This window comes from Triturus cristatus, chromosome 7 (assembly GCF_964204655.1).
Source record: "Triturus cristatus chromosome 7, aTriCri1.1, whole genome shotgun sequence".
Classification (NCBI taxonomy): Eukaryota; Metazoa; Chordata; class Amphibia; order Caudata; family Salamandridae; genus Triturus; species Triturus cristatus.
In genome coordinates this window covers 81,286,593-81,314,134 of record NC_140590.1, presented here as the reverse complement: position 1 = coordinate 81,314,134, position 27,542 = coordinate 81,286,593, and the positions used below count along the sequence as shown (strand labels likewise).

The 27,542-nt window shown below is 45.3% G+C and overlaps 1 protein-coding gene across 1 annotated transcript in view; it reads left to right on the top strand.

Moving 5' to 3' along the window:
* LOC146808872 (phospholipase A2 inhibitor and Ly6/PLAUR domain-containing protein-like) overlaps positions 1-26,675 on the top strand; it is a 67,141-nt gene extending 40,466 nt beyond the window's left edge. Inside the window, exons 4-5 of the mRNA XM_085615686.1 lie at positions 19,758-19,892; positions 26,059-26,675. Coding sequence (XP_085471812.1) covers positions 19,758-19,892; positions 26,059-26,237 — 314 coding nt within the window. The 3' untranslated portion in view covers positions 26,238-26,675. The remainder of the gene's footprint in view (positions 1-19,757; positions 19,893-26,058) is intronic.
* The last annotated feature ends 867 nt before the right edge of the window (positions 26,676-27,542 follow it).

Here is a 27,542-nt window from a genome sequence, read left to right as displayed (position 1 = left end):
TTCCTGTCCCCCCCCCGCTCAAAATTCTCACTTGACAACATTTTAAAATGGCAAATGGATTCAAAACAATCCAAAGTATTCCTGAGCCCCCAGCCGCTATAGCTGTGAAAATATTTATTACGAGAAAACTTAACAAGCACCATGTGAGAAAACAGAAGAACATATATATATAAATAAATATAAACATATATATATATATATATATGTATATATATATACATACTGTCGCCAAACAGTGAAGAACGATAGAAAAATTTTCTTAACCAGAAAAACTACCACCATCCACTAAGGCTGGGCGGCGTAAGCACCCAGAAAAAACTGCAATAAATACAGAGATTCATGAAATAATCCTATGGAAGGGAGGGCAAAGAAAGGGAGAGGGGGGGGGCGAGGGGGTTGGAGGGGGAAGGAGAAATGGGGGACGATAATTGACTATATTGGAACTAGGAAATTTCTCCTTTAAAAAACAGTTAGGTATTGCAAAAACTGAAAAAACAGATGCTGCCGCTTCAACAGCATAACTCAACACCATGTTTGTGCGTTCAAAATCTTCAAAATCATTTCTCGTATATTCAGAATATAAATCTCATTGCCAATGAAAGATAAGTGTACGCCATCATGCCTGAAAAATTGATAGTCATCTTTGGTTATCTCACTATGCACAAGCCAATGAATATTATTAAGGATACAGAAACGCTGCATGCCGCGGTTGACTTTTTTCCTCGCTCGTTCCATGGCAGTAAATCTGTCCGCCCCTCTCCAAACCCTGCGAGGCATTAAGGCAGTCAAAACCAGCTGTGCATTAGGCCAAGTGTTCAAAAAGAGTTCCAAGTCAGTTTTCATTTCCATTAAAAGACCCAAACCTGACAACTGTACCAAATCGTTTTCCCCCAGGTGCAAAATTATCACATCAGGTTTGCTGTTTGCAGATAACTCGCTCATCAAAGGTAAAAACTGCCCCCATCTCATGCCACTTTTTCCCCACCAGCAGAGCAGCACTTCCTCTGAAGAAAAACCCAAATTTTTTCCAAAGTGCCGTTTTTCGGCTTGTTTAGCTGCCCATTTGATGAAAGAATGACCGACCATCCAGACTCTTTGCTGACGTTTTTCCAAGTTGGCAGCCCAACCTAAAATGAAAAAACAATTAATATTCCGCGACATTAACTGTCCTGATCTAACTGTCTAATGTAGCGGAGGCAGCAATCAGATGACCAGCGTCCCAATTTTTTGACATCATTTATAGCAAAACCCCAGCGAACTGCTTCCGATGCTGCCCCAATACGAAAAGAATGGGTACCAAAACTGGTTGGATCTTTGCCCAATCTCGATAAAGCCTTTCGCAAAACAGACAACAATTGAAAAGCAGTTAGCTGTGACCCATTCCGATGCCTAAAAATAAACTTTGAACTTGCCCCGCCTACTGACAAAAAATCTAGCCATGCTTGCACAGGACATAACAAGCCACCCACCTCCTGTAGTATTATTTTAGCACCCCTGCCCATTTGATCTGTTTTAGAGTGCTGAAGAAAAATCTCTATGCCAGATTGCCGCAAGGATATGTTTTCCTTTGGTATGTTGCTGCTCGCTACACTTCCTAACAACTCCGAGACTCTAAAAGCCCCAAAAAAGAGCCAGACCATGCACAATTTGAATAGTCGGAATTCAAAAACAGAAAAACAAACTTCTTGTAGTACAGTGACTATTCTATGTAACAATTGCAGGGATATAGGATCTCTCCTGTATGAACCTCTCTTTTTTGTCTTAGCCCATCCCTGAAGAATTCTTCTTCCCATCTCGCCTGCTGACGGTTCGTAGCCCCAGAAAAATTTTCCGTAAAATGAAATACCGGCTAACTTACCGGCTATAGTGGTGGAAGAAATGCCTTTACTGATATTGAGCATAATGAAATGCACCACATCCTTTCGTCGCTGCTCTAACCCCAACCCATCAAAACTCCTACATGCAGCACCTGAGTCAAGAAACTCCAGCCAAGCTCTCCTGTAAGCCAGCTTTGTACTCTTTGCTAAAGAGAGCTCGATGAGATGGTACACATTCACACCACCAGATTCCATATCTCGTCGGGTATTGGAGTCTTCCGCCTGTCTGCTCCTGGCGCCAAGCCACGGAATCTCTCCCACTGAAATCGAGATAGGGCATCCGCGATGTTATTTGAGATACCGGAAATGTGCCTTACTTTGAAAATAATGTTATGTTTAAGACAGCCTGACATGAACATCTGCAACAATTTCAACAAAGGCTTATCTTTAGGTTTCTGACTGTTGATCAAATCGACCACTGTTTTATTGTCAACGTTGAATAAGACTGTCCTGTTGGCCAATTTCTTTCCCCAAACAGTTAGAGCCACTATTAAAGGAAAAAATTCCAGGAAGGCTATGCTCTTCTTTTGGGCGACCCAACTAGCCGGCCATCGTTCGGCACACCTTTTTCCCTCCCAGAAAAGGCCAAAACCATTGGCTCCAGAAGCATCGGAAAAGAGTTGCATTTCCCAGTTAAAATCTTCTTCTAGAGACCAGATTGTTATGCCATTGAAATCTGCCAGAAAAATCGACCAAACCTCAAAATCTGCTCGCATCTGAGCCGTTACTCTAACCCTGTGGTGGGGGAGCTTTAGGCCTGACATGGAGAAACCCAAACGCCTGCAAAAAGATCTGCCTGCACGAATAACCTTGCATGCAAAATTTAGGTGGCCTAATAAGCTTTGGGCTTCCCACAACGTTAGTTTCGCTGCTGAGCATGCGTGGTCCAAAAGTTTAGATATTTCTTGAATCTTTTTCCGAGGTAATCTGGCCTGCATTTCAGAGGTATCAATTTCAATGCCCAAGTATGTAAGGCAACAAGCGGGGCCCTCTGTTTTATCCTCAAATCATGAGCCAGACTTTCAAACTCGTGTATAGCTTTTTTGCATTGCTGAGAATTGGCTGCGCCTATGAACAAAAAATCATCTAGGTAATGTGTTACCCCGGTGTGTCCTGTGATAAAAGAAAAACACCACTGAAGAAAGGAGCTAAAGGCTTCAAATAATCTGCATGATATGGCGCAACCCATAGGAAGGGATTTATCAACAAAGAAACTTCCTTCAAAAAAGATTCCCAGCAAAGAAAAATCAGAGGGATGAACTGGCAGGAGTCTAAAGGCTGATTTGATGTCGCATTTTGCTAACTGCGAATGCTCCCCTGACATCCTGATCATCCTAAAAGCTGAATCTATTGTTGAGAATTGCACCATAGCATCGTCCCTGGATATAAAATCATTGATGGAGCCACCTGAAGGCCACGAAAGATGCTGAATCATTCTGAACTCTCCAGCAGTCTTTTTTGGAACAACGCCCAGAGGTGACACAATGAGATCATCCAGGGGCCATGAATCAAAAGGCCCTGCCATCCTTCCCTCCCGGACTTCCGTCATCAATTTCTCTCTTACCACCTGTGGGAAAGCATTGGCGGATTTTAAATTCAGGGCGAATCGGCGACAGCGTGGGCCTTGATAACCTAACTTGAAGCCCTCCTTAAAGCCCCATGCTAACAGCGCTGCCTCTTGAGAGTTGGGGTAAAAACGTAACCAGTTACATAGGTTGTCCACTTTGATTGGCGTAGAAGCCCTTGTTTCCAGACTGGAACGAGAAGCCTCTGCCCCTATTTTGAAAACTGTTTCCCCAATTCGCCTGCTCTCCAAAACACTGCAAGACTGCGTGCCTGCCTCCGCATTTTGAGCACTCGTGCTTATACTTGCAGGGGTTCCTTGCACAGAACCCTTTGTTAAAATTCCAGCATGCCCCGGAAATGGCTGACTGCTGCTTGTTCCCATTACCCACCCCCCCAGGGTGGGTCTATTCTGAAAGGGCCGATAAGTAACAGCTAGACCGCTAGCCGTGTGCATGGAAGGGGGGGGCCGCTGAGGATACATCCATTGTACCCAGAGCTCATTATCAACCTCCCCCCATGGTTTATCCGGCATTAACCCTAATCTAGCCCTAAATTCCTCATCATAATGCAACCACGAATATCCCCCGAATTCTGAGGCCGCCTTCCTGATTGTATCGAGGTATTTAAAAAGGGACACTGATCTATCCGGGAATTTCTCGCAGTAAACACTGGCAAATATAAGGAAGGCAGAGGTCCAAGTATCTATGTTTGTGGGTACCCTGGGCCTTCTAGACAACTCCCATGCTTCTTCTTTAGAACCCTCCTTCGCCTGAATTTCCCTGTGAAGCAGTTTAAAAACGTCAACAAAATCCCCCCTCCATATCTTATCCTTAGTAGACTTATTCAAATGTGCTCCCAGGGGCATGGAAAAACCCATATATGGTAAATGTTTGAATTTTGATGCAGATTTGTCATCTGACTCTGGTTTTTGCTTATCCTCCGAACTCACCGTACCTTTGGGGTTGCTAACCGAAGGCTGCTCTTCGCCGCCACCCTGTGTATTTTTCCCCACATTGATCGCAAAATTGTGCTGAAAATCAGTACCCACTCCCTTATCGACCCTTGTACGTTTTGGAGGCAAAAGCGCATGCACCTCACCTGAATGAGTTTGCCCTTGTTCCTCGGTCGCTGATCTGTTCGTTGCTCCCCTACGATGCCTTGGAATGGATCTGGAAATGAGATCCTGTGCACACGTATGGGTAATTGGCTGGTCCTGTATGTATTAAGTAGATGCCATAAAGAGTCGGACAAAATCTTTGTAATGGATAAACACTGGTCGACATCAAGTGTGTTGCGTGCAACAATTCTTTAATTGAAAGTTTCAATGTGCTGTACAAAAGAAAATAGATCAGCCGACACGTGTTTCGTCACAACGAGTGGCTGTTGTGACTCATCAGGGCTAAGGAGAAAAGGAAGTGAATACATAAAAAATACATAAAGAATATATAATAAATGCAGAATGAAGGTAAACGAACACAAACAGGAAATGGAGCCATTGTAACGGAAAAGGGTAAGAGAGCCAATAAAGATCGGCGCGGCAAATAGTGTCAGTGAGGGAGACGGAGGATTCTAAAATGTGACGGGAAAGGGGTGCCAAAATGAAACTAATGGTAAAGCAAGGTCGTGTAGGACACAGAACTGGCAGGCAAAATGTGAGGAGTAAATCCGTCGTGGAGACATAGTCTAGCCCGAATGGCTGGGTTAGGTGTCTATAACACAAAACCATGAAATAAGATAGAATGTGTCATCATTACGCAATGTTGCATTAAAGTTCAAAAGTTAATAATCAAACTAAGGGGCGAAAGAGTGAATACATAAATGATAAAAGAAAGTACTTGGAAGGCACGGAGGTGCATCAACGTGGAGTAAGTTGGAGGTATATAAGATGTCTATAACGGTCAGGTGATCAATAGTGGGTGAAGTGCGAGGTAAATAATAGTATTAAGCTGACCGTAGTGAGTCATGCCGGTGAGATGAAAAAAGGCATGCGAGAAGATATTAAGACAGATGGCGAACAGTTCAACGGAGAAATTCATCTTGTGAAATCATTAACAGGTAGGCACAATCAAACGTAACTGTAGTCAATAAAACACACATGTTAAACTGGATAACGGTCAGAAGATCATAATGGGTAAACAAGCTCAAACTAGGCTGGATGAATCATACAAAAAGTGACGGTCCTGAGCGCAAAAGAGAAGCGTGTTATGCAGAAAAATCAGTTAGCGATAATAGTCGACCATAATGTGACAGTGAGTGGTTCTTAAAATATTGGAGCGCGTTATTGCGACACAAAACAAAGCAGGTATCAAACAACCAAATGATGGCAAAACAAGAAATATGCAAAAAAGCTCGTTGGAGAAAATATCCTGGTGAAAGTAATGGAAACGTGACAGGGGCACAAAGTAAGTAGTGAGAAGGAGAAAGGAAAGTGAGGGAAGAGGCAAATACCTGTACGGGAGTAAAAGTATGTTTTACAAGAACCTCGATATGAAATAGCTCGAGGAAAGGGACCCGCTGAGGAGACGGCGGGAACTAAGGTCATATGGTTAACGCTAAAGTAGCAGGATCTGTAAAATGAAAAAAACAGGGATGTCTGTCAGTACAGGTGGGAAAGTTCCCTGTGGGGAAGGGAAAGGATAAAGAAGTGAATGGTCTTACCGGTAGAGGAGCGAACTCGGGTGCGGGATCAGCTCGTGATTCCAGGGAGCGGAATGACGAGTAGCGGTAAAACCGGAAGTTAAATAGTCTAAAGAGAAACTAGAGCGGCAGATGGTGTATCCGGTTGAAAAAAACCGGAAGTGAGGACAAGGATAGGTCGGGATGGGTCGGAGGGTGCACCTGCATGAATTGTGTGTACAAGGGATAGAAGGTCAGAGGAGATAGATATGGCATTGACCGGGGAGGATGAAAGGAGATAAGAATAGTAAGAGTGCAATTGAGTGTGTAGAAATTAAGTAAAAGAGGGACAGGAGTAGTAAAAGCAAAGAGTATGACAAGTATAAGTTAAGGATGGTAAAAGGGAAAAGGAGGTGAACTGAGGATGCCAAAGGCCGGTGAGAGTCACTGGTCATGAATTATACAAAAAGCAGGATATACAACACAGGATATAAAACACCTAAAACGAGCAAAAGGGAAAATTTTAAACCAGACATGCACATGTGAGAAATGACAGTCAAAATCACTGGGTTCTGATGTGGACACGGATAATGTGTCGATGGTGAGCCAGAAGGGCTGAGCAGACAGCGTAACTAGGTAGGGTACGGTACAAGAAGTATGAAGAGTCAAGACCCTAAAAAGTACTGCAGCTCATGGTCAATGTTAAGACCGTGTTTGACCGACTGAAGACGCATGATCCATGATGCTTCCTGTCTTCTCAGTCTCAGTTCACGGTTACCACCCCTGACACTGTTCTTGGCAATGTCAATACCAAAAAAGGTCAGGCTCTTGCGTGGACCTTGAGTTTTGCATGTGGATATATGGGAAGCCATGGGGTACTTGGCATCTTGGTTGTGCATGGCTCTGACATGTTCGCTGATGCGTTCTTTCAATGGTCTGACAGTACTTCCCACATATTGTAATTTACAGGTGCATTGCAGGATGTAAACGACAAAGTTGGTATTGCAGTTAATGTTAGTGGTGATATTGTATTTTTTGCCATTCCATCCACTGAAATCTTTGGTACCGTTCTTAGCCCATTTGCATGTTCCACAACTTCCACATTTGAAAAAACCGACCGTGTGAATGGTGAGCCATGAGGAGGTTGGAGTTGATCGTGGTGTGGTAGGGCACAGTCTGTTCCCAAGGGTTCTTCCTCTTCTGAAGGTAATCTGTGGGTGTGCTGTTATATTGTTCCTTAGTGCTTTGTCGGTGAGTAGAGTGTTCCAATGTTTATTGAAGCTCTTGCGCATGGTGGTGCTGATTGCATTGTACTCAGTGATCAGTCTCACGGTTTGATTATCTGTTTTTTTCGAGGTTTTGGGTTGTAAGGTCATAGCTCTTTTGATATTCTTAATCCTGTTGGTTGCTTTTTTGATGATCATGGGCTTATAGCCACGTTGACAAAATCTGTGTTGCATGTCATTGAGACAGTTTTTGAATTCAGAGTCTTCGCTGCAGTTCCTCCTGGCCCTGGAGAATTCTCCGTAGGGGATTGTACGTATTTGGTGTAGGGGATGAGCACTGTTGGCATGAAGAATAGCATTGCAAGATGTCTCCTTGCGAAACAGCTTGCTATGTAGGGTGTCATTTTTTACGTATAATTCAATATCAAGAAAAGAGATACAGGTTTTACTGGCCAGGCATGTGAATTTCATGTTCATGTCGTTAGAGTTGAGGTAGTTACAGAAGCAATCGAGTTGATCTTGTGAGCCCGACCAGAATAACAAGCAATCATCAATGTATCTACCCCAATAGACGATGAAGTCCGTCCATTGGGCTGCTTTCTTCCCCCATAGCCAGTCAGTTTCCAGTGCTCCCATGTACAGGTTGGCAAAAGATGGTGAAAATTTGGAACCCATTGCTACTCCCTTGGTTTGTTTATACCATTGGTTGTCATACAGGAAGTAATTGTTATTGAGTATGATCTCCATCATATTTGAGATCATATTGGTGTGTTCCCACAATGATGCCGAACGGTGTTGAAGAGATTTGGTCACCACCTTTAGGCCTAGGTCTGGTTCGATGGAAGTATACAGAGAAACTACATCCAGGGTGGCCATGATCATATTGGGTTGCCATTGTATGTCTGTGAGGATGCTAAGAATGTGTTTCGTGTCTTGAATGTAGGACGGCAGATTCTTCACAATGGGGTTAAGAAAGAGGTCAACATATTGTGAAAGTCTTTCTGTGGGACCATCTATGCCTGAGATTATAGGTCGGCCTGGAGGGAAAGGTGCTTGCTTGTGAATCTTGGGGAGGGTGTAGAGCACGGGGAAGGTCGGTTTGGTTACTTTCAGGTACCGTGCTTCGTCTTCATCGATGATACCTTGAGTCTGCCAGGCTAGTATTTTTTTGTTGATGAGATTGTTCAACTGGCCAATTGGATTGTGGTTGAGATGTTCATAGCAGGTTTGGTCTCGGAGTTGTTCCATTATCTCATTGTGGTAGTCAGCGTGGTTCATGATGATCACGTTACCCCCTTTATCCGCTTCTCTTATGATGATATTGGGGTCAGCACTGAGTGTTTTGAGCGCAGATCTCTCTCCTTTGGTTAGATTATCTTTGATCCTGGTCTTTTTGTGCATGAGTCTTTTTTCGTATTTGTCAAGATCTTCGAGTACAAGATTGTGGAAGACATCTATGGCATTTCCACCTGGAAGAGTGGGTGTCCATTTGGATTTAGTTTTCAAGCCACTGGGTATAGTGCCGTAGGGATCAATGTCTAAGTCTTGTAGTAGTGATTCCAGACTGTATGGTGGATTATCTGATTCAGTAAGGGAGAGGAGAAGATGTGTATCATTAACATCCTTTATGGTCTGAGTGTCCAGGGGACAGATATTGGTTCTCCCTGTGGTGTCAGATATGGGCATGAGTTCAAAATGTTTTTTAAGTTTCAAGTTTCTGATGAATTTGAAGAGATCTATTTTCGATCTACATAAGTCTCCTGATTCATAGGGGTTGAAATTGAGACCTTTGTTCAGTAGAGAAACCATGTTCATGTTGAGAGGTGTAGAGGAAAGATTAACTACTTGGATGTTAGTATTGGTTGTTACTGTTTCTTGCCGTTGCCCGATCTCAATTTCTTTTTGTATTGATCGTTGTCCTGATCTTTTCCCTCTACGGGTTTTCTGTCTCCTGTACCTGGTCTCTGTTGAGTCCTGGTCTCCCGTCTGATTGCTTGTACTTCCCGTAAAAAACTACTTGAAGACGTGAGTATGGGATTGGACTGTCCTGTGGTTTCTGGATCACTATCACTAGTGGGTGCTGTATTGAGAGAAGATGTGCTAGAGGAGATAGAGGATCTGGAGATGTTCACAGCTTTGGTAGAGTTGTGTACCAGTTGGTCGTACTTGCGTGCGAAGGTGAAGACACGGCCCTCTTTGTAGTCTGCTTCGTCTCTTCTGAGCTGTCTGGTTTTCCTTTCCTTTATATCGTTCTGGTGTTTAGCCAGTATTTCATTAAGTATAGCGTAATTCTTTTCGGTTGCGTCTTTCAGGTTGAGCTCTTCTATTTCTTTTTCAAGAATGAGAATTTCTGATTGGAGTTTCGTCACTTTTCGTTCTGCATTTTCTATCAGAATGTGAATGAGAGTATTGGAGTTGTTAGTTAGAGCTTCCTCCCACTTTCCCAACAGATCATCATCCAGATCATCAAATGTGGGGAAAATTTGTGAGCGTAGTCCCCTCGGGACTCTGTTCAGTCTTAGGTACTGTTTCAAGGTGGCGCTATCCCACCACCGAGAATTCTCCGTCTTCTTCAAACGTTCTAGTCTGATGAATTTATCCTTAAGTCCTTCCTTGCGTTGAGAGTTACTGTTGGAGGTAGCACTGGTTAGAGGTATACCTTTGGCTAGATTTTCGAAAAGATCTGATGCGACCTTGTCTCTATCCATATCACAGAAAGACAGTTTAGAAGTAATGAATTGGAGATAGCTAAATCGCACGTTGCGGCTGCCCTTCCTCCCGAAGGAAGTGGTGACAGTGATGAGGGTTTGATGATTTGGAGGAAGCCTGGCGCTCGAGCGTGTACGTGATAGGTAGAGTGAGACAAAATGTACGGTGCCACTAGGTCAGGGGTGACAAACCCAACGAAATACCCCTGCAATGCGTAGGGCGAGACCTACAACAACAACTGGAAATGAGATCCTGTGCACACGTATGGGTAATTGGCTGGTCCTGTATGTATTAAGTAGATGCCATAAAGAGTCGGACAAAATCTTTGTAATGGATAAACACTGGTCGACATCAAGTGTGTTGCGTGCAACAATTCTTTAATTGAAAGTTTCAATGTGCTGTACAAAAGAAAATAGATCAGCCGACACGTGTTTCGTCACAACGAGTGGCTGTTGTGACTCATCAGGGCTAAGGAGAAAAGGAAGTGAATACATAAAAAATACATAAAGAATATATAATAAATGCAGAATGAAGGTAAACGAACACAAACAGGAAATGGAGCCATTGTAACGGAAAAGGGTAAGAGAGCCAATAAAGATCGGCGCGGCAAATAGTGTCAGTGAGGGAGACGGAGGATTCTAAAATGTGACGGGAAAGGGGTGCCAAAATGAAACTAATGGTAAAGCAAGGTCGTGTAGGACACAGAACTGGCAGGCAAAATGTGAGGAGTAAATCCGTCGTGGAGACATAGTCTAGCCCGAATGGCTGGGTTAGGTGTCTATAACACAAAACCATGAAATAAGATAGAATGTGTCATCATTACGCAATGTTGCATTAAAGTTCAAAAGTTAATAATCAAACTAAGGGGCGAAAGAGTGAATACATAAATGATAAAAGAAAGTACTTGGAAGGCACGGAGGTGCATCAACGTGGAGTAAGTTGGAGGTATATAAGATGTCTATAACGGTCAGGTGATCAATAGTGGGTGAAGTGCGAGGTAAATAATAGTATTAAGCTGACCGTAGTGAGTCATGCCGGTGAGATGAAAAAAGGCATGCGAGAAGATATTAAGACAGATGGCGAACAGTTCAACGGAGAAATTCATCTTGTGAAATCATTAACAGGTAGGCACAATCAAACGTAACTGTAGTCAATAAAACACACATGTTAAACTGGATAACGGTCAGAAGATCATAATGGGTAAACAAGCTCAAACTAGGCTGGATGAATCATACAAAAAGTGACGGTCCTGAGCGCAAAAGAGAAGCGTGTTATGCAGAAAAATCAGTTAGCGATAATAGTCGACCATAATGTGACAGTGAGTGGTTCTTAAAATATTGGAGCGCGTTATTGCGACACAAAACAAAGCAGGTATCAAACAACCAAATGATGGCAAAACAAGAAATATGCAAAAAAGCTCGTTGGAGAAAATATCCTGGTGAAAGTAATGGAAACGTACCCACTCCCTTATCGACCCTTGTACGTTTTGGAGGCAAAAGCGCATGCACCTCACCTGAATGAGTTTGCCCTTGTTCCTCGGTCGCTGATCTGTTCGTTGCTCCCCTACGATGCCTTGGGATGGATCTGCACTGGGTGCCCTCGCTTAATGTGTCCTGCGAAAAATAAAATCTGGACAAATCTTTAGTAGAACCCCCCCCTGCAGTTTCCCAAACCTGTTGATGACCTTCCCGTAGATTTGCCCCCTCCAAAATTTCCCCTTCCTCCACAGAATCGTTGTCATCCATAATTTGCTCGGAAACTACCACCCCTTTCTTGCTTGTATTTCCGTCCCTACCACTGCAACTTGGCTGCGCCCCATCGCCTATACCCCCATCAAACTCCCTCCAATTCACAGCCTTCTTAAAAATTGCAGCTCTTGAGTGGTCCAGCGGCGTGGGAAAATTCGTTGACAAATCTCCCTCCTCCATACTTCTGGCGTTGCAGGACGTGTGAAGCCTGATATTAGCGTTTCTACTGCCCTTTCTTGTGTCTGGCAGTGGTTTGCCCACGTTGGACTGCGAGCCGCTTGAACTCGCAGCAAAAGATGAACCCCTGTGACTGAGTTTCAGCAACCTATCTTTGTCCTTAATTTCTTGAGGTATCCAAACCCATTGCCCCAACTGTCCAGACTGTGGAGCGTTCGTGAATTGCGTGAAATCACATATACCATGAAATTCTGACTGAGAAGGGGCAGGCATGTCCTTCATAAAAAACACCTCAGGCTCCCCCCCGGTACCAAAAATTGGCCTAGGCAATGGAGAACGCGCAACTTGCTCTATATGGGATTTGTGCCCCCCCGGGATGGTGTCGCCTTGACTACTGGCAATAACAGGCAACAAATCCCTGTCCCGTGAGCACACTTCTGATATTTCATCCTCCTTCCCCCTATTCACTGCAACAATATTAGTGCCACTACCTTGCTTACAATTGTGCTCCTTTAAAACAGGCATATTCACATTTTGGCCACTTGGTGGAGCCCTTGCAACATTCTCTTTACCCAGCGAGCCCTTCGTTCTAACTCCGGCTCGTTTTGTAATCATATCTCTCCCCACATGAGCCTGAGAAGACCTTGCCTGAGTGCGTGCGCGGCCCCTCCCCTTCTTTAAAAACATGACTGGGGCAGGAGCAGAGGCTGACCTGTGAGGCGGCTAACGAGGAGGGGGTGAGTTTTGCTTCAAAGCGCTCGAAACGCTTCCCACCACTTCAGGTGAACCCTCGCTGGAAATGCATGCGGCGACAGCGGCGGAAACGCCTTTTGAAGCCTGCCGCCCCCGCTGTTCTAACCCAACCCACGCCTCACTGAGCACACCAGGAATCAACAAATCCTCCCTGCCCGCCTCATATAGCACCCGCAGCGCCTCCTTCACTGAAGCGGATGACTCCATTCCAGAAAACAATTTAATTAATTACCCTCACGAGCGCCTCACACGACCCACAAAATTCGTCGTCCTTCCTTGTCCTACACTCTAGGCGCCCACACAGAATGTTCTGGATATTTTGCTCGCGCTACCTAACGCGGACCAATCAGCATTGCCTACCTGCCTCGGCCATACCATGTGCCCGAAGCTGCCCGGGGGTGCACACTCTGCGAGTGGCGCCCCCAGGAGCCCTCATTGTGAGGAGCAATGATCGTGCCCAGACACGGGTGTGATAATTGGAACCGAAACCATGGCTCGCTGTGGCGCGCGCGCACCACTCGCGGGCTTCTGCATTTTTTTAGATCCATTTTACAGTGAAGCAACTAAGAGAGGTGGGCTGCTTGTTTTAATTTATAAAGATAACCGCCTTCCTTCTTGTTCTGTACCTTCCTGCTCCCCTTTAACTCAGCAAGATTTATTCTCTGCAAGTGCTGCATATCTGTATCAGGGGTGTGCGATCTAACTCCGAAACTATCCAAATGACGAACAAACAGCCCGATTCTGCTCTCTTAAAGAAAACCCCCTCCCTCCTGACCAGTACCCTCCTGCACTTTCAGGCCACCAAGGCGTGCATCTGGGGTGTGTATTCGAACCCAGAAAACACCCGTCTCCATAAAACGATGTCCGATTCTGCTCTTTTTGAGACAATCGCCCTTCCCTTTCCCTGTACCCTTCTGCCCCTTCAAGCCAGCAAGATGTTACTCTCTAGGCGTTCTGCAGAATTGTATCTGGGCTGTGTGCTCGAACTCAGAATCCACCCGAATCCCCAAGACGAACTAACGGAGTCCGATTCTGCTCTTTTAAAGATAACCGCCACCCTTTCCATTCCACAACGTGTACCAGTAGTAGCCAATAGTGGGCACCGGCACTCATTTTTGGGGACCGGAACGTATTTTGTTCCATTAGATTTTGACGCAGAACTAGAGGGAGAAAGTTAAAGAGGAGGAAAGACAGGTGAAGAGGTAGAAGGGAAAAAAATGACAAAGGGAGAATGTGGGGATGAAAAAACATGCAAGAGAGAACTAAAGGGAGAGAGAGGTGGATGAAGGAGTGGTGAGGGAGAAGTGAGACCGGGCTGGGTTAGCATCCAACAATCCACAGCATCGGGGGCGGACTCCTAAGTAAAACGTTTGCCCCAGCACTTATAATTTTACATATTGAGCACTGTCTTGCCACACTACCACCGCCCCTTTCTAAGAATGTTATTCTCTAAGAGTGACACATATCTGCATTTGGGGTGTTTGCTAGAACCCCAAACTACCGACAAGACGGTAGAGCCAGCATGAGTTCCAGTGGAGGTTGCAGTTACTCCCTAGGCATGCCATGCGCCAACCTTCTACGGGGGTGTCGGAACCCCGACATTGCCCGAGTCTACAGGGCCTGACCCTAGCTCGCACACTCCACCTACACGCCGAGAGTACAGCATGGCACGGTCTGTGGGTGCTGCTAGTATGCAAGAAGGGCACATTGGCTCTGATCCTTCCAACCACCCTTCGCTCCCCCTTCCGCCCGCCCATCCGTCTTGTACTGCCCTTTCTTCAGCCCTCAAACAAGGATCCCAAAGCCGGAGTATGTCACGCATCAGGTGTACACTATGGCCGCAGTACATGAGTGATCCCGAACCTCAGAAACTGTCCAGATCTGCAGGAGGGGGAGGGGGGGTCTTGACGTTGCCGTGTCACATATATCCACCCCACCTCCCTGTTGCACACCCCCGTCTGCCCGTATAGCGCAATGAGACATATATGTCGCACTCTAAGATTGCGGCATGGCCGTTATTTATCTACGAGGGTCCTGATCCACGAAATCATCCGATTTAGCAGAATTGACAAACTTTGTGTCGCCCTGACCCACCGGTTCCAACTCCAAGCCCTCGGCGCCCACTGTCATGCAGCAGTCTACCACGAGTGCGACGGGAGCTGAAACGGGTTGACATAGCACGGCGACCCTGGACAGCAAATAGAGGAGTTCGCAGGAGACCCGGAGTAGGTTTTCCCCGTCGTTTCAACGGGGGAGCCGGGCATTCTAGAAGGCACCCACTGGCCAGTTTGAACATTGTTACAATATTTGGTCAAAGGAAAAGAACATATCCTTTGCAAAGAGGAAGAGTTGTCATTGGCAATCTCGTTCCCGCAGAAACACTCCTAACAAGCTTACAGTTTAAAGGTGTTCTGTATCGCCCCCTCCCACGGTAGGACACGAACCTTGGAGTGTGCGAGTATATTCCACTCTAACGACTCACTGGCGCTTGTTGCTGGGATCAGCATAAATGATAAACAGGGTGAAACCTGCCCTGTATCCTGGCTGCCTCCTCGCCCCTGTGCCCCCCCACCCCTCGCCAGAGCTCTTCCTGCTGTTACACGACGGGCTGTTCTGTAGCTCTCAGCTGGCAGCAGAGCTAAATGCGGCAGAGCAGACATGGGGAAAAATGGCTGCTCCCACACCGCCATTCCGGAGAAAACACATCGAGTCAACGCCCTGTTCCTGCCCTAACAGCACCCGTCTGCCTGTCCTGTACCCACATCACCACCACAGCCGCTATTAGGCAGGTACCCCTCAGCCGAGGACAGTGTAGCACGTCTGCGCCCCATAAACCCGCTGTTCTACGCCACTGCCCCCAATGTGCGGAGACACGCCAGGTGTCTGCCCCACCCCTCCTGCCATCCACAGGCAGTCACTGGGCAAATGTCCCCAAATCGAAAGATGTGCCTCGTCTGAAGGTGCAAACCTCCCCCGTGCCCCAGCCCACTGTAATGACGGTGAGTTATTCCATGCCAGCCCCTGGCAATGCACGAGGCTTCGAATGGCTACCACACACGGGGCACCACTGACTGCTTCCTGCACAGCGCCTCTCCCTGGTAGGGGGCAGCGCACCACAGATCGCGCGCTAGGTGAGAACCTCACAACTAAGGAAGCTCGTGCTTAAAAGACACCGACGACGCAGACTGGCTGAGGTCTGACAAATTGACGTTTCTCTCAAATTGCCCTTTCCACTGAAGACATCACAAATGAATTTCCCCAACTCTGCGTATTTCAGTACTTTCATCCCCAGGTCAGAACTGGAGAATAAAACAAAATTGTCCATGCAAAAAATGCTAAAGTGCTTTTAAGAAAGAAAGATTTTTTTTAAAAAGGACCCTCACGCTCGATCTAGCCTTGCAGGCTACTAGAGGGTTGCTGCCGCACACTGCCATTCACCGCAGCCATGCTTGCTGTTTGGTGAATTACTTCCGCATTCTCAAAACCTACCCAGAGTCTAGAGTATTTGCCAGGCTGGCAATCTCACAGCCCACGCTGGGGCAGATTTACGTTCCCTGGCGCATCCCTGCAAATCATCAGGGATGCGCCAGGGAAGATGCGTCATGCAAGTTTGCCCTTGCGCCACCGCAGATGCGCCGCATTTACAATGCAGTGCATCGTGGCGCAAGGACAAGCAGATGCGTGACGCATCTGCCGGCGTAATGTTGGCGCAATGCTGAAGTTGTGTCGCAAGCGCGATGCGACTCCAGCACTGTTTCAACCTGCCTTATCCCTAACTTGGTGCGTTACGCCTTACGCCTGCTTGAAGCAGGCATAAGGATTTGACGCACCAGCGTCGGAAAAGTGACTGCGTGAAATCTTATAGATTTCACGCAGTCACTTTTCCGACGCTTTTTCCGACGTAACGCCCACCCTGCATACATTAAACCTGACGCAGGTTTAATGTGGCGCAGGGCTTTACAACGTGACCCATCTCCCTAGATGCGTCACGTTGTAAATCTGTCGCAGCATGGCGCTAGCTTTGCGCCGCCGCTGCGTCACAAAAGTGAGCATGTACATCCACAAAGTTAGGACCCCAGAAAGAAGGCAGCAGATTGTGTGTTCTGGGGGCATATTCTGAGGGCGTACATCCACAGAGCTAGGACCTCGAACAGACGATCTATCGATTGTGTGCTTGACGCCTACATCAGCAGAGCTAGGACATCAGACAGAAGGTCTGCAGATTGTGTACTTGAGCGCCTACATCCACAGAGGTAGGACCTCAGACAGAAGGCAGCAGATTGTGTGCTTGAGCGCCTACATCCACAGAGGTAGGACCTCAGACAGAAGGCAGCAGATTGTGTGCTTGAGCGCCTACATCCACAGAGGTAGGACCTCAGACCGAAGGGCTGCAGATTGTGTACTTGAGCACCTACATCCACAGAGCTAGGACCTCGAACAGACGATCTATCGATTGTGTGCTTGACGCCTACATCAGCAGAGCTAGGACCTCAGACAGAAGGGCTGCAGATTGTGTGCTTAAGAGCTTACTACGACAATCCTAAAACCTCAAACAGATGGCCTATGAATTATGTGCTTGAGCACCTATGGCTACAGGGCTAAGACCACAGCCAGTCGATCTTCAGATTGTGTGCTTGAGCCCCTACATCTACAGGGATAGGACCTCAGACAGATGGTCTGCAGATTGCGTGCTGGAGCACCTACAGCTGCAGAGCTAAGACCACAAACAGAAGGTTCACAGATTGTGTGCTTAAGCAACTACATCTACAGAGCTAGGACCTCAAACAGAAGGGCTGCAAATTGTGTGTGTGAGTGCCTACATCTAGAGAGGTAGGACCTGAGTGGCACTAATGTGTCAAATAGTGGTGAGCGGTTTGTTTAATGCAATACAATAGTGTGTGCTTACTTGCCAAGCATAAAATAAAATTCATTTAAAAACCATAAACGGGGAAACTCACAAATAATAGTGGTAAATGCATGTTTAGGTGTGACCAAGTAGAGTCCTAGGTCATGGCGTTAATGGTGAGGGAATCACGCAAGCAAAGGACTCCCCATTTTGAAGGCTCCAGAACCATAGGCTAAAGGAAGCCTGCTGATTGTTTCTAATTTTGGAGTAAATTTTACACACACAGGAGTCAAAAAGAGTGAAGTATTAATAGTCTGAAAAATGAGGGAAAAGATCAGAAGTGCTGTATAGGTTTATTAAAATAGGTGGCCCCTTTTGGACTATTTCCAACTGATGCCTGTGCTTGGTTAACGGATTAGCTGCACAAAAAGGGTCTTGATGATGAGAGTGAGGACGGCAGTCGGGCCGGCATGACTCGTGGGTACCGCACAGGGAGGGGATCACGCAGGGAAAGGGGGGGGGGGGGGTAATTTCATTAAAAAGATATATATAACTGAACTTACCTTTCTGCCGGCCGAGTCCCAGGTCTTCTCTGCTCCTGCTCGCCAGGCTCCCTCCCCATAGCCAATCAAAACGCTGCAAGCAGCACTGTGATTGGTCAGGACGCCGCCCAGCCATGGGCTTATGGGGAGGCCATTTTCTCCATGTAGGCTGCATTGCAGCCTACATGGAGAAGGGCAGAGTGCGCATGACTGGTTTGGGTGGCCCCAGGGGAACTATCAAACAGTCTTTACCACTTGGGAGTGGGCAGGCACACCACTCCCTCCCCGATCAAACAGTCTTTGCCACTTGGGAGTGGGCAGCAACACCACTCCCCCCCCCCCCCCCGCCCTGCTCTCAGAGCAGCCCTGTCCTCCAGCCCGCAACCAAACATAAAATGGTAATAACTGTAAGTTATTCTGCTTCTCGTACTGCGAGAAAGCAGTGGGGCGACACTCCTCCGCCCTGGAGGAGGAGCTGCCACTGGAGGACGAGGCGCAGAAGCAGTGCTTGGGAGTCAAAAATAGCACATGAGCTTTTGCCAAGCATCACCCTTACTATTGTCATATCTATAGGACTGAGGGATACGTTTAAGAGTACATGCTTTGATTCTGAGGTGTTTTACAGCAGGAGTCCACCCCTTTATTGGTCTAGAATTAGGTTCATAGAGGATGTGCTGTAGAAGGGGATTGGTTTTCCTCCTGTGTTAATGATGGACAAAGGGGTGCAGCTGATCTCAGGTAAAATGTGGTGCAAGAAGCCCAAGTGAAATTATGAGCAGTGTGGCGGGGATCTGAATGTATTAGGGAAAGAGGAAGGTGAGTATGTGCCAAAGTGCTTTAAAATAACAAAGGTATTTGTAAGGAGCCTGATCACCTGGTGGTCCTATGATGCTCTGTCACAGATGCACCTCAGTATGATGGTCTAAGTGCAGCGTCCAGCATTCAAACCAGTGACAATGGATTCCTGCAGTGCATGCATTAATCCACCCACAGATATGAAGGAGTCAGTGTATTTTACTGTGTGAACATCATAGGGAAAGGATGAATTATAAGACATGGGTGAGTTTGGTCTTTTTAGAAAGGGATCTGAGAAGAGGCAAAGGCAGATTAAGTTAAGTCTGAGAACGACATGAGGTACAACCATCATCACCTGCTTTTCTCTCGACAAATGGATTAGTTACTAGAGGCATCTAAAAATTAAAATTGGCCCCACTAACACATTCTAACACATTCTAAATTTGTGTCATTTCCAAGCCACTGAAAGCTGAAGGGAACTGATGTTTCTGAGTGCGGATACATAATCTAAAACAGGGGATAACATGGATGCCACTACATATGCCACCACATATGAGGCTAGCTCCCCACTGAGCTACAAGCAAAATGCATTAAAATCCACACCGATAGCCTCACTTCACGCACTGTCATTCCTCTTTTGAAACATATTACCATTTACCTCACTTCACCCTTCGGCTGTGGTTCTTCATGCTTGTTTCCAGGTCCAGTGTATTACCACCTCATCACCAGAAACAATTCTGAGGCAATGTTGAGACTTGATTCAGAAGGTGGTACAGCATGCGTCTCTCTGCTTTCTCTGGTCCTGAAGTTACAACCATTTGTTTAGAACCTGCTGCTCACTGGATGCTGACAACATTGACTATTGAGGAATATTAATTGTCCTATTTTCTTTCTTTCACCAGATACCACTAAGAACCGACTGTCGTGTCCAGCCTGCCTTCCACAAAACAGTGGCGTGTGTGACCCCAGGAACCACACCATGCAGTGCTCTGGGCTGGAGAACAAATGCCTCTGGTACACCATGGAAACAAGCATAGGTAAACCTGGTGAACCATCACAGTTACTATAGCTTAGAAATATGTCATTGCTGTCCTACTGTGGGCAATTCAAAAGTGACCGGCAAATCTAGGAATAACCCCTAGAGGTTTAGATGGTCAGGTTTTATTTGAGCAGTGAGACGTTTAAAAACTGTCCTGTGTCCAGAACAATGACCCAAAGCACTGAATGACACAACAGCCTCAGACCTAAACCTAGAAAGTAAAGGGGTAAAATCTACTCTGTGAATATTTCAAGCATAAGCAGCTCTTAAAACCTAGAGAAGCAATAACACAAAGACTATCTTTGTACCTTGATGGGCCTAAAGTAAGGTGACTTCAAGTCAACTGATCCTGGAAACAACTAACTTCAGCATACTTATTAGATCAGCTTGCGGACTGTGCATTTAATGTATATCCAGCTTCAGAGATGATTTTTAGGCCTATCTCTTTGGCTTTTCGTCTTCAAAACAAAAAATACGTAAATTATACACATGCATAAATAAAGATATATATTTGTGTGTATAGTATATAAATTAATTATATATCTATATATACACATTTACACATCTATCTATCTATCTATCTATCTATCTATCTATCTATCTATCTATCTATCTATCTATCTATCTATCTATCTATCTATCTATCTATCTATCTATCTATCTATCTATCTATCTATCTATCTATCTATCTATCTATCTATCTATCTATCTATCTTTATGAAAAATGTATAGAGTGTATGTATACTAATAGTTTCTTGGCACTGATTTAACATTTGTATATTCTGGAACATCTGATAAAGACGTTCAAGTTTATCATTCCTGGGTAAGCAACCAGGTTTTCTGATCTCATCTAAATGCACTGAGAGATGTGTGTGATCATAAGTAATCTGGCACTGAATTGCAGAGACTGTCTGCGCAGACAGAGAAGCTCTGGCTACCGACCTCCTTTTTGGTGAATTTGGTCATCACAAGATTATCTTTGGGTGACCACAATACTCTAGAGGGCAGGTGCATTTGTATATAAACCAAGGAGAATATCCGTACATTACTCGATGTCCAGAGCATGAAGTCTTAAAATGGATACACTCCCTGATGGACAGTCTATGTAATGATCGGAGAAGAGGCTGAAAAGAGAAGCTCCAAGACATGCAATGTGGATCAGGATCATCTGCATGCTTTTAAGTCAATAATCAGGTGGACCTGAATAAAGGAAATTGGCATAGTCCAATCTGAAGTCAATCATAACCAACATTTCCTATCTTCTGTGAGGAAAGGTGTGATTTCCTTAACATTGTCAAACATTTAGAGTGGTATAACACCAGTCCAGAGACCTGATTGGAAAGAAATAAACTGGCTTTGTATCTTTACACCCAGGCTTTTCATTACCTCTACTTCTCCCTGTATGCAATCCATTCCTCTTGGCCAAAGGAGTCATGCCAAAGACCTCCTTTCGGAAGTCAATTCCAGCCAGCTGCTACCCATCTTCCCCTACATACCAAACATGCATTCCTGGAAGTGTGAACCGGGGCGCAAATCCCCACACAGTTTTGCTAAAGGCTAGGTGGCATCGATGTACATATAAAATTGCTTACCTGTCAGCTGAAGAGTTTGTCTTGTGGCCCAATATAGAGGTGACAAATGAGAAGATAGAGCCGGACCTTACGTGACTCTACATTTCAGAGGGACATTCGGAGCTTGATTAGGAGAGAGCCTTAGTGAGTGGATATGCTCCCTCAGGAATGATGGCTTCCAGGCCACCACTGAAAGGTTTCAAAGGCATCTATAAGGTCTAGTAATATCAGCCCCCAGTCTGCTTCCAAACTAAGGCCAACAGCCTGTGTTGGACAGGACTACTGGGTTGTCTACCCGTGTGATTTTTTTATGTCTTTGATGCTGCTGCATGGGACATTCATTTTTATTTGCCCAGGGGTCTGCTCCAATCTCCTTGAAGATGGGAGTAACTGAATCAGACTTTACTGATCTCCAAAAAACAACTGATTCTAGCAAAATATTGAATATTTTTTCTCTTAGAGAGTTGAAAGAGGCGAACTGAGGCTGTTTTAAGATGGTAACAGGGCATGGACCACATTAAATTGATCAGAGCCTGCCAAAAGTCCTCCGTAGAAAAAGGAGCCAAGTTGAAGAGTATGTTGGGGACAGGCTTGTGCTCCATCAAGGCTAGCAGGAATGGTCAGATTCTGTTTTGCGCCACAAGATATACACATCATCAATGATGTATGTATTTAAGGAGTTACATAAGTCTTGTGTGAGAGTGACATCAGGGGCAGTGTTGGACTTGGCCCTTCTTGCAGGATCATCCTTGAACTTTTTGCCTTCCTCCTGTATTTTTTCTGACCTGTGGTTGGCTGTTTTATGACTCTGGGCACTTTACCACTGCTGATCAGTGCTAAAGTGCATATGCTCTCTATTGTAAATTCATGTATTGATTAGTGACTCCATGATTGGATTATTTGATATACTTGTCAGACCATAGTACAGTGCACCATGGGTTCCCAGGGCTTGTAAATCAAATGCTGCTAGTGGGCTTGCAGCACTGGTTGTGCCACCCACCAAAGCAGCCTGGAAAGTATGTCTCAGGCATTCCATTGCATGGCCTATGTGCAGTCTGGTACTGCCTTGTTGACTGGCCAAGTGCACCCACTTGCCAGTCCCTAAACCTTGTCTTCTCTTCATATCAGACACCCCTAAGGTAGGACCAAGGGCAGGGTGCATTGTAAGTAAAAGGTAGGACATGCCCTGATGTGTGTTGCATGTCCTAATAGTGAGTTACAGCCATTTTCGTTTTTCACTATTGCAAGGCTATCTGTTCCCATAGGCCAGAATGGGCAGTTTGATTATTACACCTTATAATCCTAACTGACCCAGGGAACATGGTAGAAATTCGAGTTTAGTATGCCTGAACTCAGAATGATAAAATACATCTTTTAGTGAAGTTGGTTTTAACATTCTCTGTTTGAAAATACCACTTTTAGGAAGTAGGTATATTCTTACCTAACTATCCAAGCCTGCCTCTGCTAGGTTGTGTATTCCTTGTCTGGAGTTTGAGTGACAGGGGCTGGGGGATTCCAGGAGACAGGGTGAGCCAGCACACGGCTGAATAGAGACATCTGCATGTAGAGTGGTGGGAGGAGTTGCATCTGGGACTGAATAGGGCTGTGCCTGCCCTCCACAATGCTGGCTCCCCCTCCTGTGGTGTGTCTGATGGCCCTGGCCCACACTGTCAAAGGAAAGAAGGAGTCCTGTAAACAAAGTGCTCCAAGACTGACCAGAACTGGTTTGGACTAGGAAAACACCTCTCTGCCTTCAGAGAGCAAAGAGAATATGAGTATAAATACTGGGGCCCAGCCACCAAGACTTTAGATCACTTCTGGGAAACAAGAAGAACTTTTGCTGAGGAGAGTAACCAGAGACAGAGACTGCAGGAGGAGACTATCCCTATGCTATGTGCTGTTTGAGGATTGGCCTGCAGTGGTTACCTGATTGCCAAAGAAAGGAGAAAGGACTGTGTGCTACTTTCATCAACTTGTAAGAAGAACTCCAAGAGCTTGAACTAGAGCTTGCCTCCTGCCTGAAGTCTCAGGGATACAACACTTCACCAGCCAGCTCCCCTGAGTTCCCTTGCTGGGAATCTGAAGTGCCTGCTGTTGAGCTGAGCCTTCTGAGAGACTGAATGTCGCTGGGAGCTGGAAGCGCATCATCTGAAAGTTATTTAATAATCCGAAAAACTACTTTATACTGAATAGACGAGGGAGTGATTTTCTGCGGAATAATATTTTTCTTTGGTATTTTCGATTAGGAGTTCTCAACTATTTATTACTCTTTTGAATATTATTTTTCAGACTTCTGCTTGGTACATCCTTGTTTTGGCCAAACCTAAATCCTCTGTGCATCAGGGTGTTGCTTTTCTATGTCTGTAAATTCACAGGTCCATAGAAATCTGTCTTCGGATTTATCCATCTGTAGTAAGCATGATAAAACTTAGCAGGAGTAATATTTTCACGGTCCTTTTAAAATTAGATTACATTTTCTTTAGAACAGTTTTGGAGCTGTATATATTCTTTTAGGGTTTCTTGCTTATTATAAAGAGATAAAATAGAACATTTTATGGCTAATTTATCTGACCAAGGATTGGGTTTAATTTGAAAGCTTTCAGTGAAAGGGTCTAGAGCTGATGTATGGTCCAAAATATGCCCTTAAATATCTGTAGGACCATTTATTTTTGTTTGAAAGTTTAGTGAGGAGGTCACTGGAACCCTTTGTCTTTCAGTCAGCCTTGAAGCCCAGTAGTTGAAATCTACAATAATATATTGCAAAGTTGTTGAAGTTAATAGTGAACACATTAGATTGAAATATAGGATAGGGAAAGCAGCCATGGGCCCGATCGATTCACAGAGGTAAACTTAGATGTTTGGCCTAAACTTAGCCCAAATGTTTCAGTTTATGAATTTGGGAATTTACAAAGGCCATTTCCGAGTATTTATTTTATGTCCGCAATCAGGCAGAGATCCGGCCGAGAGCGGATATAAAGATAGTACTCGTAAATGCCCTTTGTGAATTCCCAAAGTCATAAACGTAGACATTTGGTCTTAATTTAGGCCAAACGTCTAAGTTTACCTTTGTGAATCCGACCCCAAGTGTCTAGGAGGGCTATCGGTAAATAATATAGAGATGGCGGTAGAATGGGTGGATGACAGATAGAGTAACAAGACATCCACACCTCTCACAACTAGAATAGGCAGGGTAGAAACACTCAGATGGTGTAGGTGGCCACCTTGCCAGCCAGATTACTGATTCAGATGGAATCCAGTTGTCAGGATCACATGGGCTGCACTTAATTTGGTGACTTCTGGTGCCGCTAAAATGAGTATGTGGGGTGCGGAAAATAAGGTAACACAAAGTGCACATCACAAGATAAAACCGGGTGCTGAAGACAAGATCATGCAAAATACTGAGAGCAGAACGACAAGAAGCGCCAATAAAGTAGGATGTATGATGGTACAACGCATTCCATTGCAACGCATGCCTTTACTACGCATGCGTTACAAAGCAAATGCCATTACCACGCATAACCTTTGACGGATTTTTTTTTACAATAATACCCCTCCCCTGCCCTGAGACCTAAACGCGGACCTCTGCACAACCTCCACCCCCCCTTCACTCCCTGGCCCCTAGCCCTTCTAAAAATACCCCTAGCCTGAGCCCTAAAAGTGGAACCCTGAACAACCCCTCCATGGTCCCAGCCTTTTTTAAAAATGCCCATCCCCAGCCCAAAGCCCTAAAATTGTAGAAGCCCACCACAGGTACAACCCCATTTACCTCTCCACGACTACCATGCAGCTCCTCTGAGGTGCTGCACACGTCATATAGAGGAAGCAGAAGGGACTCTCTGTTTCCTCTAATGAAGTGATAGCCTACACCCCACTTACCACACATTTGCCATTACCACCAGTACCACAAATATACCTTAACTATACATACCTTTGCAAAGTAATTCATTGTACAGGCATTTGTGGTAAAGGCATATGTGTTGTCAAAAATGCATGGTAAAGGCTATCCATAGTTACGGTGCATGCATTGTAACAGATGCATGGTAAAAGCTATGCGTGGTAACAGCGGCATTGTAATGGCTGTTTGCCATAAAAGTATGATATGTGGATTGCCCGGTTTGCAGAAAACAGTATCACTTAGCACCTAGATAACATAATGACTTAAGTGCTGATATCAGGATACTATGGATGCAGATAATACAATTATATTAGATGAACGAAGGTTACAGATAGACAGATGGGTTTGCAAAACCATGGGGCTACCAGCATCCTTGAGTTCAAATCATAACAGGAAACTAGAGACTGCAGCTAACGAGGCATCACAGGGTAAGGGTAATATGAGTGCACATGCAGCACCTAATAGGATTATGACATTGGCAAAGAGTTTAATTACCAGTGCACTGACTTCAGAGGGACTGCACCCACCAGGGTGGGTGAGGGCTCACTGCAAGGACTGAAGAAAAGCTGCAGGTCACAAATTGTAGCGCTGGGAAAGTTTATCATTTAAGGAACACCTTCTACCGGTCACCCATTACTTAAGAACCGCTTGTGGTAAATGCTTCATAAATGCTTGACATATTGTTCTTCTTTCTGCAGGTTCCAACAGCACTCAAGTTACCCTTCGCGGTTGTGCCACTGAAAGCTTTTGTGCACTAGGTAATTTCTCAAGTCCAACTGTAAAATATAGGACAGTATGTACCAACAGCGCCTCTCGCCCTGGACATGGGCTGCTCCTGCCAGCGGTTGCTCTACTCCTGATGAAGCTGTATCTGTAGCCATCATCCATGGCATCACACTACCAGTGGACACCCGAACTGTGCCATCCTTGTCCCACCTCTGGTCACCCATCTATTGGTACTTGGGCAGATGTGGTGCCTTCCTGTGGTGCCCCAGCCTCTGCACCTGAGATGACCACTTCAGGAAACCACAGAAGACCTTTTGCAGCAGACATACATCTTGAACTACTTAATATACTCAAATGTGAGGTCCAAACCCCTACAATTTCCAAGTATATACCTCATTTACTTGGCAGATTTCATCCTCGATTGGTGTCAGATTGATCACTGTTTTTATTTTTCAAAATTCAAGTAACATCTTTCTTGGCACTGTATGTATCTATCCTAATGTCTCTTTGTAATGTGCTCTGTTGCAGCTGGGCCTTGTACACTATGTAGAACTTCATAAGTAAATAAATGAATAATGGCCCACAGTAATTATCGTGTGCAGTGTTCTTTACTTCTTCTTCCTACCCTGACCTCATATGTAGGATGTGGTGATGTCAATATAAGTTGCACTGAAGATTCTAACTCAATTGTGACTGGTCTTGCTTTGCCTGTGCTTGATGGTATTGCTGAACATAATGAACCTGCCTACCCAACCGATCCACATGGGGCTGTTCTGTGAACAGGACTGAACACTGGTGACAAAGAAACCTGCTAGGAGAAGGTCATTTTCACACCCTCAACCCCTCCCACCTATTGCGACTAATTCAAACCATTGAACCCGTCCCACCACTTCAGAAGCTTGTGGAGAGTAATGTCTGTACTCCACAATGTTAAGGTAGATGTGTCTGGTGAAAGACCATTATGGGAAAGTGCATAATTGTTTACTTGGATTTAATTGAAGTTCTAATGCCGGGATTCAATGGCTCCAACCATTCCACCATGAAGATGCTGACAGTGGGAGTGATCTTTGCTTTCCATACATGAGACCAGGATAGGCCTGGATCCATACGTGGAACCATGAAGAGCACTACCCATGTCATAATCATGTGACCAGTGCATGCCGCGTCCACCACGGAGCTGGTGTTGGTTGAAGGAATACAACACGCCATCTGGCGCCATTGAGAGTTATTATCTAAGACCAGATGGTGTGCTGCACCAGTAACCTGAGGGTACAGGAACAACTCTTGTCTAGGAACACTTCCTTAAAAGATGGCATTGATATTGTGGGTAAGAGACATTAGAGTGGTGATGTAAAGAGAAGTGAGGTGGTGGGCCCTAAAGAGGATGGCGTGAGAGTCAACAAAAACGAGTGGAGATGATTCAAGGGATGGACTAGTAGGGGCTCAATAATAAAGT